The 13162-nt window shown below is 35.8% G+C and overlaps 1 protein-coding gene across 1 annotated transcript in view; it reads left to right on the top strand.

Moving 5' to 3' along the window:
• The window catches only part of LOC150087112 (tetratricopeptide repeat protein 33-like), a 94320-nt gene that overhangs the window by 22099 nt on the left and 59059 nt on the right, over positions 1 to 13162 (top strand). Inside the window, exon 3 of the mRNA XM_090371815.1 lies at positions 10640 to 10868. Within this exon, the coding sequence (XP_090227941.1) occupies positions 10642 to 10868 (227 nt within the window). The 5' untranslated portion in view covers positions 10640 to 10641. The remainder of the gene's footprint in view (positions 1 to 10639; positions 10869 to 13162) is intronic.

The following is a 13162-nucleotide window of genomic DNA, read 5'->3' as shown; positions in this document are numbered from 1 at the left end:
AAAATAAATTAGATAGTATGAACCAGAGCTGTAATGCTCAATACGTTCTACGTTGATATCAATATTTGTAAAATAATAAGAGGAGTTTACATAAATATAGTACGTAGAACACTTCTGTATGATACTCTCCAGAAATTAAAAGAAAAAATCGAAAAACTTACATTAGAGTAACAAAATAATTAAAAATCAATGTAACACAATAAAACACAGTTTAACACAATTTAAAATCAATTTAAAGCAATTAAAAATAAGAAAATTAATTAAGATAATTTAATGAAAAAAATTGCAAAACGATTTTCCTTCCTACGTGACTTCCTAAATTGAATACACATGACAGTTCAGCTTTACGTGAACTTCGGGAAAATAAAGACATTATTATAGAGGGCAGATAAAGGAGATAGAGTGGTAATACTCGATAAACCTGAATATATTAATAAATTAGAATCAGTTGTTTCAGATACCTCCACTTATCTGGAAGTAGACCCGGCACTATTTTTTTTTTATTATTTTTTTTTATGTGAACCCCAAAAACGAGAGGTATTAGAACCTATAGTACTTAGTACCCGTGCTTGGGTTGGAGGTTGAGAAGACGAAAGAAGATATTTGTTGACATTGGACTTGAACTTCTGTAGATTTTCAGGAAATACGTATGAAGGAAGGTTGTTCCAGAAAACGGCAGTTGAATGAATAAATGAGGAAGATGAAAAGTTGGTTCTGTGGGTTTGAAGTTGGACAGTAAATGGATGTTGGCTGGCTGGTGGCGGCACGTGTTTGGACTGTTTTGAAAGAGAGAGCGGGAATTATAGAAGCCAATACAGAAGAACAGTGCCCATGGAAGTATCTATAGAAGAGGCATGCAGCAGAAACGGTACATCTATGAGAAAGCGAGTGGAGAGACTGTTAGAGATGAATCATTAATTAACCTAACTGCCCTCTTCTGAATGGAATCCAGAAGCCTGAGAGAGGTTCTGTGGGCACTACCCCAGATGTGGGAACAATATTTCATGGCAGGGCGGATTTGCGATTTATACAGAGTGAGCAGCTGTTTGGAAGAAAAGTAACACTAAGAGCGAAAGAGAAAACCAAGTTTTTTAGATGCAGAGGAAGCAATATTTGTAATGTGCTTGTGCCAAGGGAGATTAGAAGTCATTGTAATCCCCATAAGAGATATATCATTTTGCCTAGAAATCGGAGTGTCGACAAAGATAAGCATTGCGAGATATAAGACAAGTCTGAGTTTTAGAAGGATTGAAATCAACTAGTTGTCTTTTCTCCACTGGAGAATTACCTGGAGATCGGTATTTAAAGAATTGGTAGCAGATATTCGAGGAGTTGACGCCGATTGAGCAAGGCAAGGTTTCTCAAAATGGAAAGTGGAATGCAATGTGCTATCATCGGCAAAACTATGGATAGGATTTCCAGTCAATGGAAGAAGGTCATTAATATACAAGAGGAAAAGAGTGGGGGAAAGAACTGAACCTTGGGGGATACCGGCATTAGTGGAGAAGTTAGAAGACAGAGACCCATCTACCATCACCTTCAGTGAGCGATCAGAAAGAAAACTCGATAACCAATTACAAAAACAGTTGGCAAACCATAAGATGGAAGCTTGTTTAAAAGACCTTTATGCCAAACACGATCAAAAGCCTTTGAGATGTCAAGAGATGCTTGTGTTCCACCGAACTTTTCCATTGAAATAGTCCATAAATGGGTAACATAAGCCAGAATATCACCTGTGGATCGACACTGACGGAATCCATACTGGCGATCGTTGATCAGACGGAAGGTTTCTAGTTAGTTTAAGAGTTGGCGGTTAATTGATTTCTCCAATACTTTAGAAGGAGTAGAAGTAATTGCAATGGGACAATAATTGGATGATAGGGATTTGTCACTCTTTTTAGGAACTGGCTGGATATGAGCAAATTTCCAAGCAGAATGAAAAACACATTTGGAATAAGAAAGTGAAAAAAGGTGGCAAAGAACAGGAGTAAGTTCAGGAGCACAGGTTTTGAGAACAAGTGGAAAAATACCATCGGGACCTGGAGCTTTCTTATCAAGATTTATCAAAATCCTTCTGACATCCTTTTGCCAGCAGACCACAGGAGGCATTGAATGGAGCGTGTTGGGAATAGTGAGAGGTGTTTTACCAAGATCATTAATACATGAGTCGGGAAAAAAATGGGATGCTTGCAGGTCAGCTTTATCCTTGGCTGAAATGACAATGGAACCATCTGATTTGGACAGAGGTGGGAGCAGAGATGGGCAAAAGTTGCAGCCAATAGCTTTGGCAAGAAACTAGAATGCTCGGCTACCATTATTGCAAGAAGTAAGTTTTCTACTCTTAACCTGTTCAAACTCTAGTTTGGACTGATTACTAACTGCTTTACAATTGTTGCGAGAATTATGTTTCTAAATGGCTTGTTTCAGCCAATTACGATATGCAACGTTCTTCTCTTGAACAGCCTTAGCACATTTATTGGAAAACCTAGGTTTAGATAAAGGACGAAATTTTAAAGTGGAGTGTGGGATAAAGGATTCCATTCCTGCAAGAATAATTTCACTGACAAGATCTGAGCAAACGTTGACATCGGAATTTTTGAAACAGTAATCCGACCAAGGAAAAGAAGAAAAGAAATCTCGCAGGTCATCCCATTTTGCATTCTTGTAATGTCAAACAATACGAAGTTGGGAATAGCCATGAGATAAAGGCTCCATTGGAGAAGAGACAATCACCAAGTTGTGATCTGAGGTGCCTAAAAGACCTCTCACTTCGATCGTGTACTCAGAAGGGTTGTTTGTGAGAAAAAGATCAAAGGTGTTGGCTGTATGGTTAGGATTGTCCAGTATTCTTGTAGGTAAATGAACAATCTGTGCAAGGGGCATCATTAGTAATTGCAAAAGCCTCAGCATCTCGACCAGCTGGGTTGGTGTGACTAGAAAACGGAAGCCGGCTGGAGTTGCGAACATTAAAATCACCAAGAAAAATTTCCAGAACTTCTCGACGCAAGTATTCATGCACAGGAAAGTTTCCTACAGAATAACACAGGCTACGAATGGGGATCCCAGATAGCAGCTTAAAAATTTTATTTTATTAATCTAAAATTTTTTAATTATTTATTTTTGTTTTTATTTATTATTTATTTAATTATTTATTTTTTATTTTTCTCATTTTCTCTTCGTGCTCTGCACGAACGTATTTTATTTATTTTTTTCCAGTCTCCACTAGTGTAGCTTCATTTTTTTTTTTTTTTTTTTTTTATTACACCACAGAAATTTTTTTCCCCCCTCTCTCTCTCTCTCTCTCTTTTTTTTTTTTTTTTTTTTTTTTCTCCTTCTGGAATGGGACCCAGAGGATCCTGCCCCGCCTTTTGGCAACACCAGGTGAGTCCAAGTCTCTTCTCTTTTTGAGACGGTACGTGTTTTACTGGGACTGGCCCACCTTCCCGTGGTGTGGACGAGTACCCAGAATCATCTGTCCAGGTGACTGATGCTTCTGGGTAGCCAAGCTGCCAGAACAGAACAACAGAACATACACATAATACACACAAACCTATGTCACTCACATATCTGGCCCATAGGCCGCCGTAGCCTAGTGGTTAGGTGCGAGGGTGCATAAGTACACGTGCCTTGAGTGACCGGGGTTCAAGCCCATGACTGCTGAATACGGTGCTGTTTCTTGTATTCTGTCTATCTTGTGAACTCCTCTGATCATTTGGTCGTCCCGGAGTATAAACAGAAAATTTATTTATTTATGTATTTGTGGTGATACTGTTCTTCACACAGATACGAGGTAGAGTTGAACAGACATTCTGGGAGCCGCCCTTTACAAAAACACATGTCCACATGTTCACAGTGAGTACTTGAGTGCAACTTGAGTACTGTGTACAGGTCTGGAGGCCTCATTTTAGGAAGGATATAGAGTTGCTTGAACAAGTACAGAGAAGGGCAACAAGATTGGTGAGGGGGAACGAAGGGAGTCCTCTTACCAAGAAAGGCTTAAATCTGCAAATTGCAGCATCTGGAGAATTTAAGAGGAATGAGTTGAGCAATCTCAACACATTTCTCTTGCTCATATTACAAACCCAAGGGGGCATCAATTTAAATTAAAGAAAGACAGTTATAGATGTGCGGAAATTTGCCTTTAGCCAGCAGATTGTTGATTGCTGGAACAAATCTGTTGTTGTGGAAGTTGATAGCTTAAATAAATTCAAAGAGGAACTGGACAAATGTTGAGGGAATGGATGAGTGAAATGTGTTTTTTTTTTTTTTTTTCTGGCTGATGCTACATAAGCTTGCTTTCTTGCATCACAAGCCTCAACTAATGCAAATGCTAATGCCAATTGGTATTGGTCATGTCTCCATGATTATTCAAATAATTTTAAAAAACATACATATTGTAATTCAAGTTTTGTTTTTTTATTTGTTGTAGTCCTTGTAATGGCAACAGAACTTATAAAGACAGCAGGAAGAGAAAGATAATTTCTTTGGATACAACAACAATTCAGATATTAGATCAACTTAAGAATGTAGAGGGTTCAATGGTTAAGACAATATAAAATATATATTTATATAAAATATATATTTTTTAAAAATTAGAGTGAGCAAGGCAGCTGGATCTTCCACAAGTTCAAAACACGTATCTCCCATTCGAAATACAAGAATGAAGATGATGAAGAAAGCATTAATGATTTGGATAGCATCCAAAAGAGAATACCCATAGATGGCAATGTCATAAAACATAACAGTCATCTACAAATCAGAAGCCGACCGGGCTAGCTGGGTGGCTAAATTCCTGCCTGGCAACCCAAAGGTCGCGGGTTTTATTCCCGCCTCGGGCTTGGATCAAAGTACTGCAAAAACCTTGGGAGGTGCATTATGGCTACAGAAGCCTATGCGCCAACAACTACCAAAAAAAAAAAAAAAAAAAAACAAATCAGAAAACCGAGTTTTCAGGAAGCAAAGGATGATTCCTTTTAATTCCTTATAATTTCTGTAATGTTAAAATCAAAGGGGAAGCTGCATCAGGTGATGAAAAGGCAGCTAAAGAATTTCCTCAAAAGTTGGTTAAAATACGGTCCATTCCGGTTATTTGGGACATATCGGGACTAGTGCATTTTGGCCCGATTAAGCGGCTGCCCCAATTATCCGAAGTTTCACGTAAATAATTAAAAATACAATGTACCCCCCCCCCCCCTTTTACAATTAGTTCACTGTACAATCAAATCACGTTACGACAAACTCACCATAGTAAAGTACTGTTCACTGTACGATGTGTAGTAAGCACCGGTCATTGTGATCACGTTTGTGAATTGAATTTTAATTCTATTAAACAGCGATTCTAATTAGAGAAAATAGGAGGAATATTATCCACAGGCTATAAAAGTAAAGATATATTAGGCACAGATTTACCCTTTATTACCTTACCAATTAAAAAATTAAATGATACGTGAAAATCGGAAGAATATACGTGATAATCGGAATAATTAATACGTACTGTAATATGTACATACGAACTAGTTGACATTTCTGTTCACTGACATTTGTGGGTGAGGGTTAAAATTTAAAACAGTAAAAAGATAATAACAAAGAACACGGCACACACAAATTGCAAGTAACACGTAACACGCAAGTGAGAACAGAGTAACGAGTTACAAAGCTTTAAAAATAGGAATGAAGAGAAGATCTGAAAATTAATTTTTTTATATGATCAAAGGTTTCATGGAAGTGTAAACACATTTCACCATAATAACCCACAGAATTTCAGCTGTCGGTATTATCGCAAATTCAGTAAGATTGAGTTTACTGTCCGTTTATGATAGATTTCACTAACAGAAAAGCCCAATAAACAGGTGTGACTGCTAATTGTTTTTATTGTTTTATGGTTGTGACCTCCAGAATTTCGACTGAACCATGTGGTACCGTCGGAGACAATCGTAGGGTAATCTCCAGTGCTGCGGTCTCCTGCCCCGATTAAACGGCATGCTGTCCAAATTAAGCGAAGTAAACCCTGGCTATTTTCTCGATTGGTTTCTGTTTTTTAAGATTTGCCCCAAATAAATGGCTGCTCTGATTAACCGGAATCCACTGTAATTGTAAGTGTTTAATGCTGATGAAACTGGTCTCTTTTGAGGGGGGGAAAAAAGAAGCCAAGTAGAACTTTTTTTTTGTCGCAAACTGAAAAAAACAGCCAGAAGATTTAAAGTATCCAAAGATTGAATAACATTACTCTTTTGCAGTAATGCATCAGGTGATATGATGAAACCTATGATTGTTAATTGTGCTTCAAATCCAATAACGATGAAAGGTTTGAGTATGAGTTACCTACCAGTTTATTGGAATGCTAATAAAAAAGGATGGGTTACAGCGAAAATATTTAAGGACTGATTCTACCAATGTTTTGTTCATGATGCTGAAATTTATATCAAGAAAAGAACTTGAGCTTCAAAGTTTTACTGATGGTGTTCCAGGACATCTGACAGATTTATATCATTAAAATGTTTAGATAGTATGGATCAGAGCTGAACTGCTCAATATGTTCTACGTTGATAATATTAGTAAAATAATAATAAGAGGAGTTTACCTCAATATAGTGCGTAAGAACACTTCCGTATGATCTCCCTCACCCAGTATCCAACGAACCGACATATCAACAGGTTACAAATCTTTCCTCGTGTACACTATCGCAGGACCAGATTTCACTTTTATCCAAAGGACTAAATTATAATTTACCACCTCGAAAACTGCCTAAAAAACAATGCGTAATTGATATTGAATTTGGACTTCGTAATGTTCCACAAAAAGATGTATTTATTCAACAAATTAACCAAGTAATAAATAACATAAAAGAAACGCGACTGCCTAAATTGAATACACATGACAGTTTAGCTTTACGAGAACTTCGGGGAAATAAGGACATTATTATACAGAGGGCAGATAAAGGAGATACAGTGGTAATACTAGATAAACATGATTATATTAATAAGTTAGATTCAGTTATATCAGATACCTCCACTTATCGGGAAGTAGACCCGGTACTGTTTACCAATTTGGTCAATCAATACAATAAAACGTTAACCACGTATCGAAAAAACGACTACATTACTATGGTTCAGTTAAAGGAATTGAAAGCCAGAACATACAATATTCCTGCACTTTTCGGTCAGGTAAAATTACACAAGACTGGGTTTCCTATTCGACCTATTGTTTCCTACAGGAACTCTGCATTTTCATCCTTAGCCACACATGTATATAACATTATAAAACCCTTTAGACAGGTAATACAATTTGGGATTAAGAACTACGATACATTATTTAATAAGCTTAAAGATTGTAGACTCGGCGACAATGACAATTTATTCTCACTAGATGTTACCTCATTATATACGAATGTAAACGTTGAATACACATTAGATATTATTTGGGATATGTTAAATAAAAACTCGACACCGATTAATTATACGAAGCTACCTATTAAAGAAATTTTTCACTTAATTAAACTGTTAGTTGAGGCTAACTACATCACCTTTCGAGACAAGGTATACAAACAAATTTTTGGATTACCGATGGGTTTGAGCCTGAGTGGCTTAATGTCAGAGATCTATCTCTCAACGATTGAGCAAATACATTTGACACCTTTTCAAACCCGTATCACATACTATGGGAGGTATTTAGACGATGTTCTAGTTATTACCGATAGTAATACTATCCAAGACATTTTACATTCGTTTAATAATATTCATTCTAGACTAAAATTTACATTGGAAAGGGAGGATACGGATACAAAGTCATTAAACTTCCTAAATTTCACGCTTACCCGGGACTCGAATAAAATACAATTTAGCATCTATCGAAAACCTACAAACACCGGTATGCTTCTACATTATAATAGCTATCACCCGTTCACCTACAAAAGATCGATTATCTTTAATCAATTTCTTAATGCCTATAAATATTCAACGACGGATTCGGCTTTGGACTCAGAAATACAAATATTAACTAGCAGATTCTTAAACAGGGGTTATTCCATTACCACAATAAACCGAATTAGGGTACAAGCTAAGGATAAGATACAAAATACTACACCAATCAACAATAGTAATATCAAAAAATACTTTATTTCTGTCCCATATGTTGAACAGTGGCACAAACAGATTAACAGATTCTTTAGAGATACCGAATTTAAAATTGTAGCTAGGCCAATACGGAAGTTACACACTATACTGAACAATCGCTCGGTTCTTTCAACGTTCGCAACACAAATTAATGATCTGGTATACAACATTTCTTGCGGCGATTGCGACTCGTCTTACCAAGGTTCGACCCGTTTTTCTATTAATATTCGTGTAAATCAACATGAAGCCTCAGTTCGTGCTTCTCGTTCAGCAGCGTCAGAATTAGCCTTTCATGCCATTAACGAAAAACATACTTTTCTATTTAACGAGGCCAAAATACTTAACGTTCAACGTAATTATACGCGACTATTAATTGCAGAAACCGTTGAAATTAAATTACACGAGAATTCTGTTAATGTTCGGCGGCCATATTTGATCTCCGATGCGTGGACCTTTACGCGCATGCGCGAAGACAAATAATCTCTATTTAAGTGCAGGTTAAACCCGATTCGGTAATTTTCATTCCTGTGATCACGACATACGGTCGAAAAGCATTGTCAGCTTCAGGAAAGAAAATCGATTTGAATTTTTTTCGTTAGATTCTTTTAATTACGTTAATTTGATTTTTAATTGTTTTAAATTGATTTGAATTGTGTTAAATTGATTATTTAATTATTTATTTATATTTTACTCTAATGTACCGGTAAGTTTTCGTTTTTTCGGTTTAATTTCTGGAGGGGATCATACGGAAGTGTTCTTACGCACTATATTGAGGTAAACTCCTCTTATTATTATTTTATCATTAAAATGTGAAAGTAATATTCTTACTACCCAATGCTACATCATTGATCCAACCCCTTGGCTATAGTATTATTTTTACTTTTAAGGTGTATTACATAAAATGCATATTTCAGAAAATTTTGGAAAAATTTACTATTTTAGACTGTATGAAAATAATGGCACTGGCAGTTCATGAAATAAAATCATCATCACCTTTAAATGTGTGCTGGAAAGCTATCTGGCCTGTGGCGGTTTTGAGTGGTAATGTCATTCCATCAGTAGAGAATGCATATTCTCAGATTACAGATTTGTCAAATCTAGTAGGAGGTGAAGGATTTGATGATTTGGCTGCTTGTGAAATTGAAGTTATGGAAAGAGATTTGAACAGAGATGAATTAGTAGACATGGTTATCAATTCCACATCTAGTGGATCTGAAAGCAATTGTGATAAACAGTTCTGACACTCGCTATCAACACGATAAGTAAAGAATTGAAGGTGGCTAGAGAACTGAAAAATTATTTTCTCAATAATGATCCAAACATGAATTGGAGCTTAAGATTTCAAAGGCAATTAAGAAAATGCTCAGCTCAGTACCAGGAAATTTATAAGGAATTAAGTAAAAATAAAAAAAAAATTTGATAAAGGATTTTAATGAAACAGTGTCCATAATGGACACTGTTTCATTAAAATCTTTAAATTTTTTTTTTAATTTTTTTAATTTTTTTTCTTTAAATTTAAATTTTTTCTTTAAATTTGTTTAAGACATAATGTCTTAAACAAATTTAAAGAAAATTCTGAGGTTGAGAAAGTCAGTAGCAATAGTGATGACTTTCAACTGAGAAGGAAGAAGAAAATTGTTTCTATTATAACAAGCGATGAAGATATGGAATAAAATGTCATTTTCATAATATCCGAAGATCTTGAATTTTTTTTTTTTTAAAGAGGGTTCACCTTGTACTGCAACTGACCTGGGTCTATTGTGCCCCATTTATTATCCTTACTATAATTACATGTTAATCAAGCTTTAGCAATGACTTGTGTATAAATGATTATGTATACATAAAAATAAACTGTTCATTTTATATTAATAAATATGTTATTTAATTTATTAATGTTTGATTAAATTTTTCTTTGGAACCTATCCCCCATTTACTCTACAAATATTAGTCTCAATTTACACAATTTTCATTGTATGCGGTACTTTTGTGAAACCAATGTATGAGGATTAGGTGTACTTTATTTTTAAATCTCTCCCTCTCTCTTCACAAGTGACACCACATTAACAAGTCTTACATAACAATACATGTGAAATATGCATGGGCTGTCTAAAGCTAACAGCATTAAACCATGTTTAATCTTTGATTTTTTTTTTTTTTTTTTTCATAAAAACTGTTTTGAAGAAATAAATAATTTCTGGAATTCTATTTTTCCAACTTCAATGAAAGTTGAGATGCTCTACAAAATTTCTAAACAACTAAATAAAATTTCATGCAGCCATCCTCTGGGCGCTGTTACTTGTAGATGGATGGATGGAAAGAACTGACATGGTGAAATATACACGCACGCATGTACATCATGCCTAAAAGGACTGTAATTTTTAAAGAAAACATGTCTTGTTTTATATGCTTTGATACAAAGAACTATATATGTAATTTAGAAACACCCTATCTATGTTATATTTAAGTTTATAGAAATTATTTTAATTTTTACTAATTTTATTTTAATTTTCTGCATTTATGTGTAATAGAAATGACTACATTTGGATGGAAACGTAAAATAGGTGAGAAAGTTTCGAAAAGTACTCTAGAAGATTTTACGGCATGTTCACTAGATGTTGACGAAAATGCTGAGAGTCTTGATAATGTAAATTGGCTTGGTGAAGACGTTAAGCGCCAAAAAATTTCTATTCAAGAAAATTGCAGGTGTGAAAGCAGCAAACTTAAAAATGAGGGTTCTTTTCTTGCCGAAAGTGAGAGGTAACAATTGCTTTAAGTATTGTTTGACTTATTGATCAAGTTTGGTTTATCCCCTCCCATTTTGTGTTAAAACTAATTTATTTGAATATATATGAAATCAAGGAATTTAGTATAACATAATGTACACTATATGACCAAAAGTAATATTTTGACACCCTGCATGTCATCTCTTACATAATAGTGTAACATCTTACAGGTGTGCAGCACTGTACATTAGAAGCCAATACAGGTCATGGATTGTAACTTAGACTCTATGGGACAGTGGTTGGAGCTACCTGAGTAACCTTTCTGTGAGTGCAACTGTGGCAATCTGAAACTTCCAAAATCCATTGTGGCAGATGTTATTCAAAGATGAAGACTATAGGTGATACTGCAATGAAAAAATGTCTGGGATTTGTTTGATGTCATGTTGTGTATAGAAAACTTCATGGAGCAAGTCCAGGAGGCCATGTCAAGTAGTATGTCAACTGTTCATAGGAAGTTACATAGCTTTGGGTTGAATGGCAAGCCACTTGCATATAAGCCCAATATCATGATCAATGCAGAAAGTGCTATGGTGTGACAAATCTCTCTGTACAATGTTTTTCTCCAGTAGACTTGTTTGGTGATGGAGGGTTCCTGGAGAGCATTTTTTATCACATTTGTCTTGATCATGAAGCATGGCAGAGCCAACCTAATGGTACGGGGTAGTTTCATTTGGTCCAGATTGTGTACCACATGCTTGAAACCATGAAATTCATGACCCATTTTCATGTTTTAAGCAGTTATGTACTATCTACAGTGTGGAAGTGGGCACGGTTATTATCAGCATGATAACAACTCCATGGCATGCAGAGAGTATCAGAGGATTAGTTTGTGGACAGTAACATCAAAAAGTTTGATTAGCCAACTCAGAGTTTGATATTTAACCCCACTGCAGTCTTCTTCCACACTGGCTCTGGAAGCTTTTCAAGAGAAATGGTTCCATGGTGAATTCCAGCTGACACCTATTGGAGGTTGAGTGGGTTGTCATACATGGCAATATTAGCTTTTTGAATTAAAAGCCCTTTTTGCAACCTACATGTGTCTGAATATTTTCAGTCATATTGGCAAAAAGAATTCACATTTGCCAGGCCTACTATGAGACAATTTTGCTATGAATTATATGCAAAAAACTTTGTCCCAAAAGTCGGCACTAAGGAAGTATGTGTCATGCTGAGATTTTGATAACCGCTGTTTGTGTTACCAGAATTAGCCTTCCATTAGTCTAGTGAAAGCTGTTGTTTTTTTTTTTTATTTTTTTTATTTTTTAGGAGCATTAGCAACTAAGGCCATATTGCTCCGGGGATATGCGCTGGTCATTCCTTGACCTTTCCACATCCTCCGTATTTGGTGGTCACGGGCTCGAACCCCAGTCTAATCAAGAAGCACTGCTGCTTCTGCCCACCTAGCTACGGAGGCACCTCTAGTGAAAGCAATCCTGAAATTTTTTCATATGAAAAAAAAATGTAAATTTATTTTTTAAATGTTATTTTATTAGAGAAAAAAAAAAGCCATAATTTAAAACAATATATTGTGTTCCATGATATAAGTATTAACCCTTGGTCGCTCACATAGTGTTTGATAGCTGCTACTTTTTAAAAATTTTTTTTTTTTTTTTTTATGTGAACCCCAAACATGAGAGGTATTAGAACCTATAGTACTTAGTACCGTGCTTGGGTTGGAGGATGAGAAGACGAAAGAAGATATTTGTTGACATTGGACTTGAACTTCTGTAGATTGTAATATTCAGGAAATACGTATGAAGGAAGGTTGTTCCAGAAAACGGCAGTTGAATGAATAAATGAGGAAGATGAAAAGTTGGTTCTGTGGGTTTGAAGTTGGACAGTAAATGGATGTTGGCTGGTGGCGGCACGTGGTCGGACTGTTTTGAAAGAGAGAGCGGGAATTATAGAAGCCAATTCAGAAGAACAGTGCCCATGGAAGTATTTGTAGAAGAGGCATGCAGCAGAAACAGTACATCTATGAAAAAGCGAGTGGAGAGACTCTGTTAGAGATGAATCATTAATTAACCTAACTGCCCTCTTCTGGATGGAATCTAGAAGCCTGAGAGAGGTTTTGTGGGCACCACCCCAGATGTGGGAACAATATTCCATGGCAAGGTGGATTTGCGATTTATACAGAGTGAGCAACTGTTTGGAAGAAAAGTAACGCCGAGAGCGAAAGAGAAAACCAAGTTTTTTAGATGCAGAGGAAGCAATATTTGTAATGTGCTTGTGCCAAGAGTGATTAGAAGTCAGGGTAATCCCCAAAAG

The sequence above is a fragment of the Mastigoproctus giganteus genome, chromosome 4 (genome assembly GCF_048544385.1).
Source record: "Mastigoproctus giganteus isolate SK-2022 chromosome 4, ASM4854438v1, whole genome shotgun sequence".
Taxonomy (NCBI): domain Eukaryota; kingdom Metazoa; phylum Arthropoda; class Arachnida; order Uropygi; family Thelyphonidae; genus Mastigoproctus; species Mastigoproctus giganteus.
Note: the sequence above shows the minus strand (reverse complement) of the source record. Positions and strands in the feature narration are given on the sequence as shown.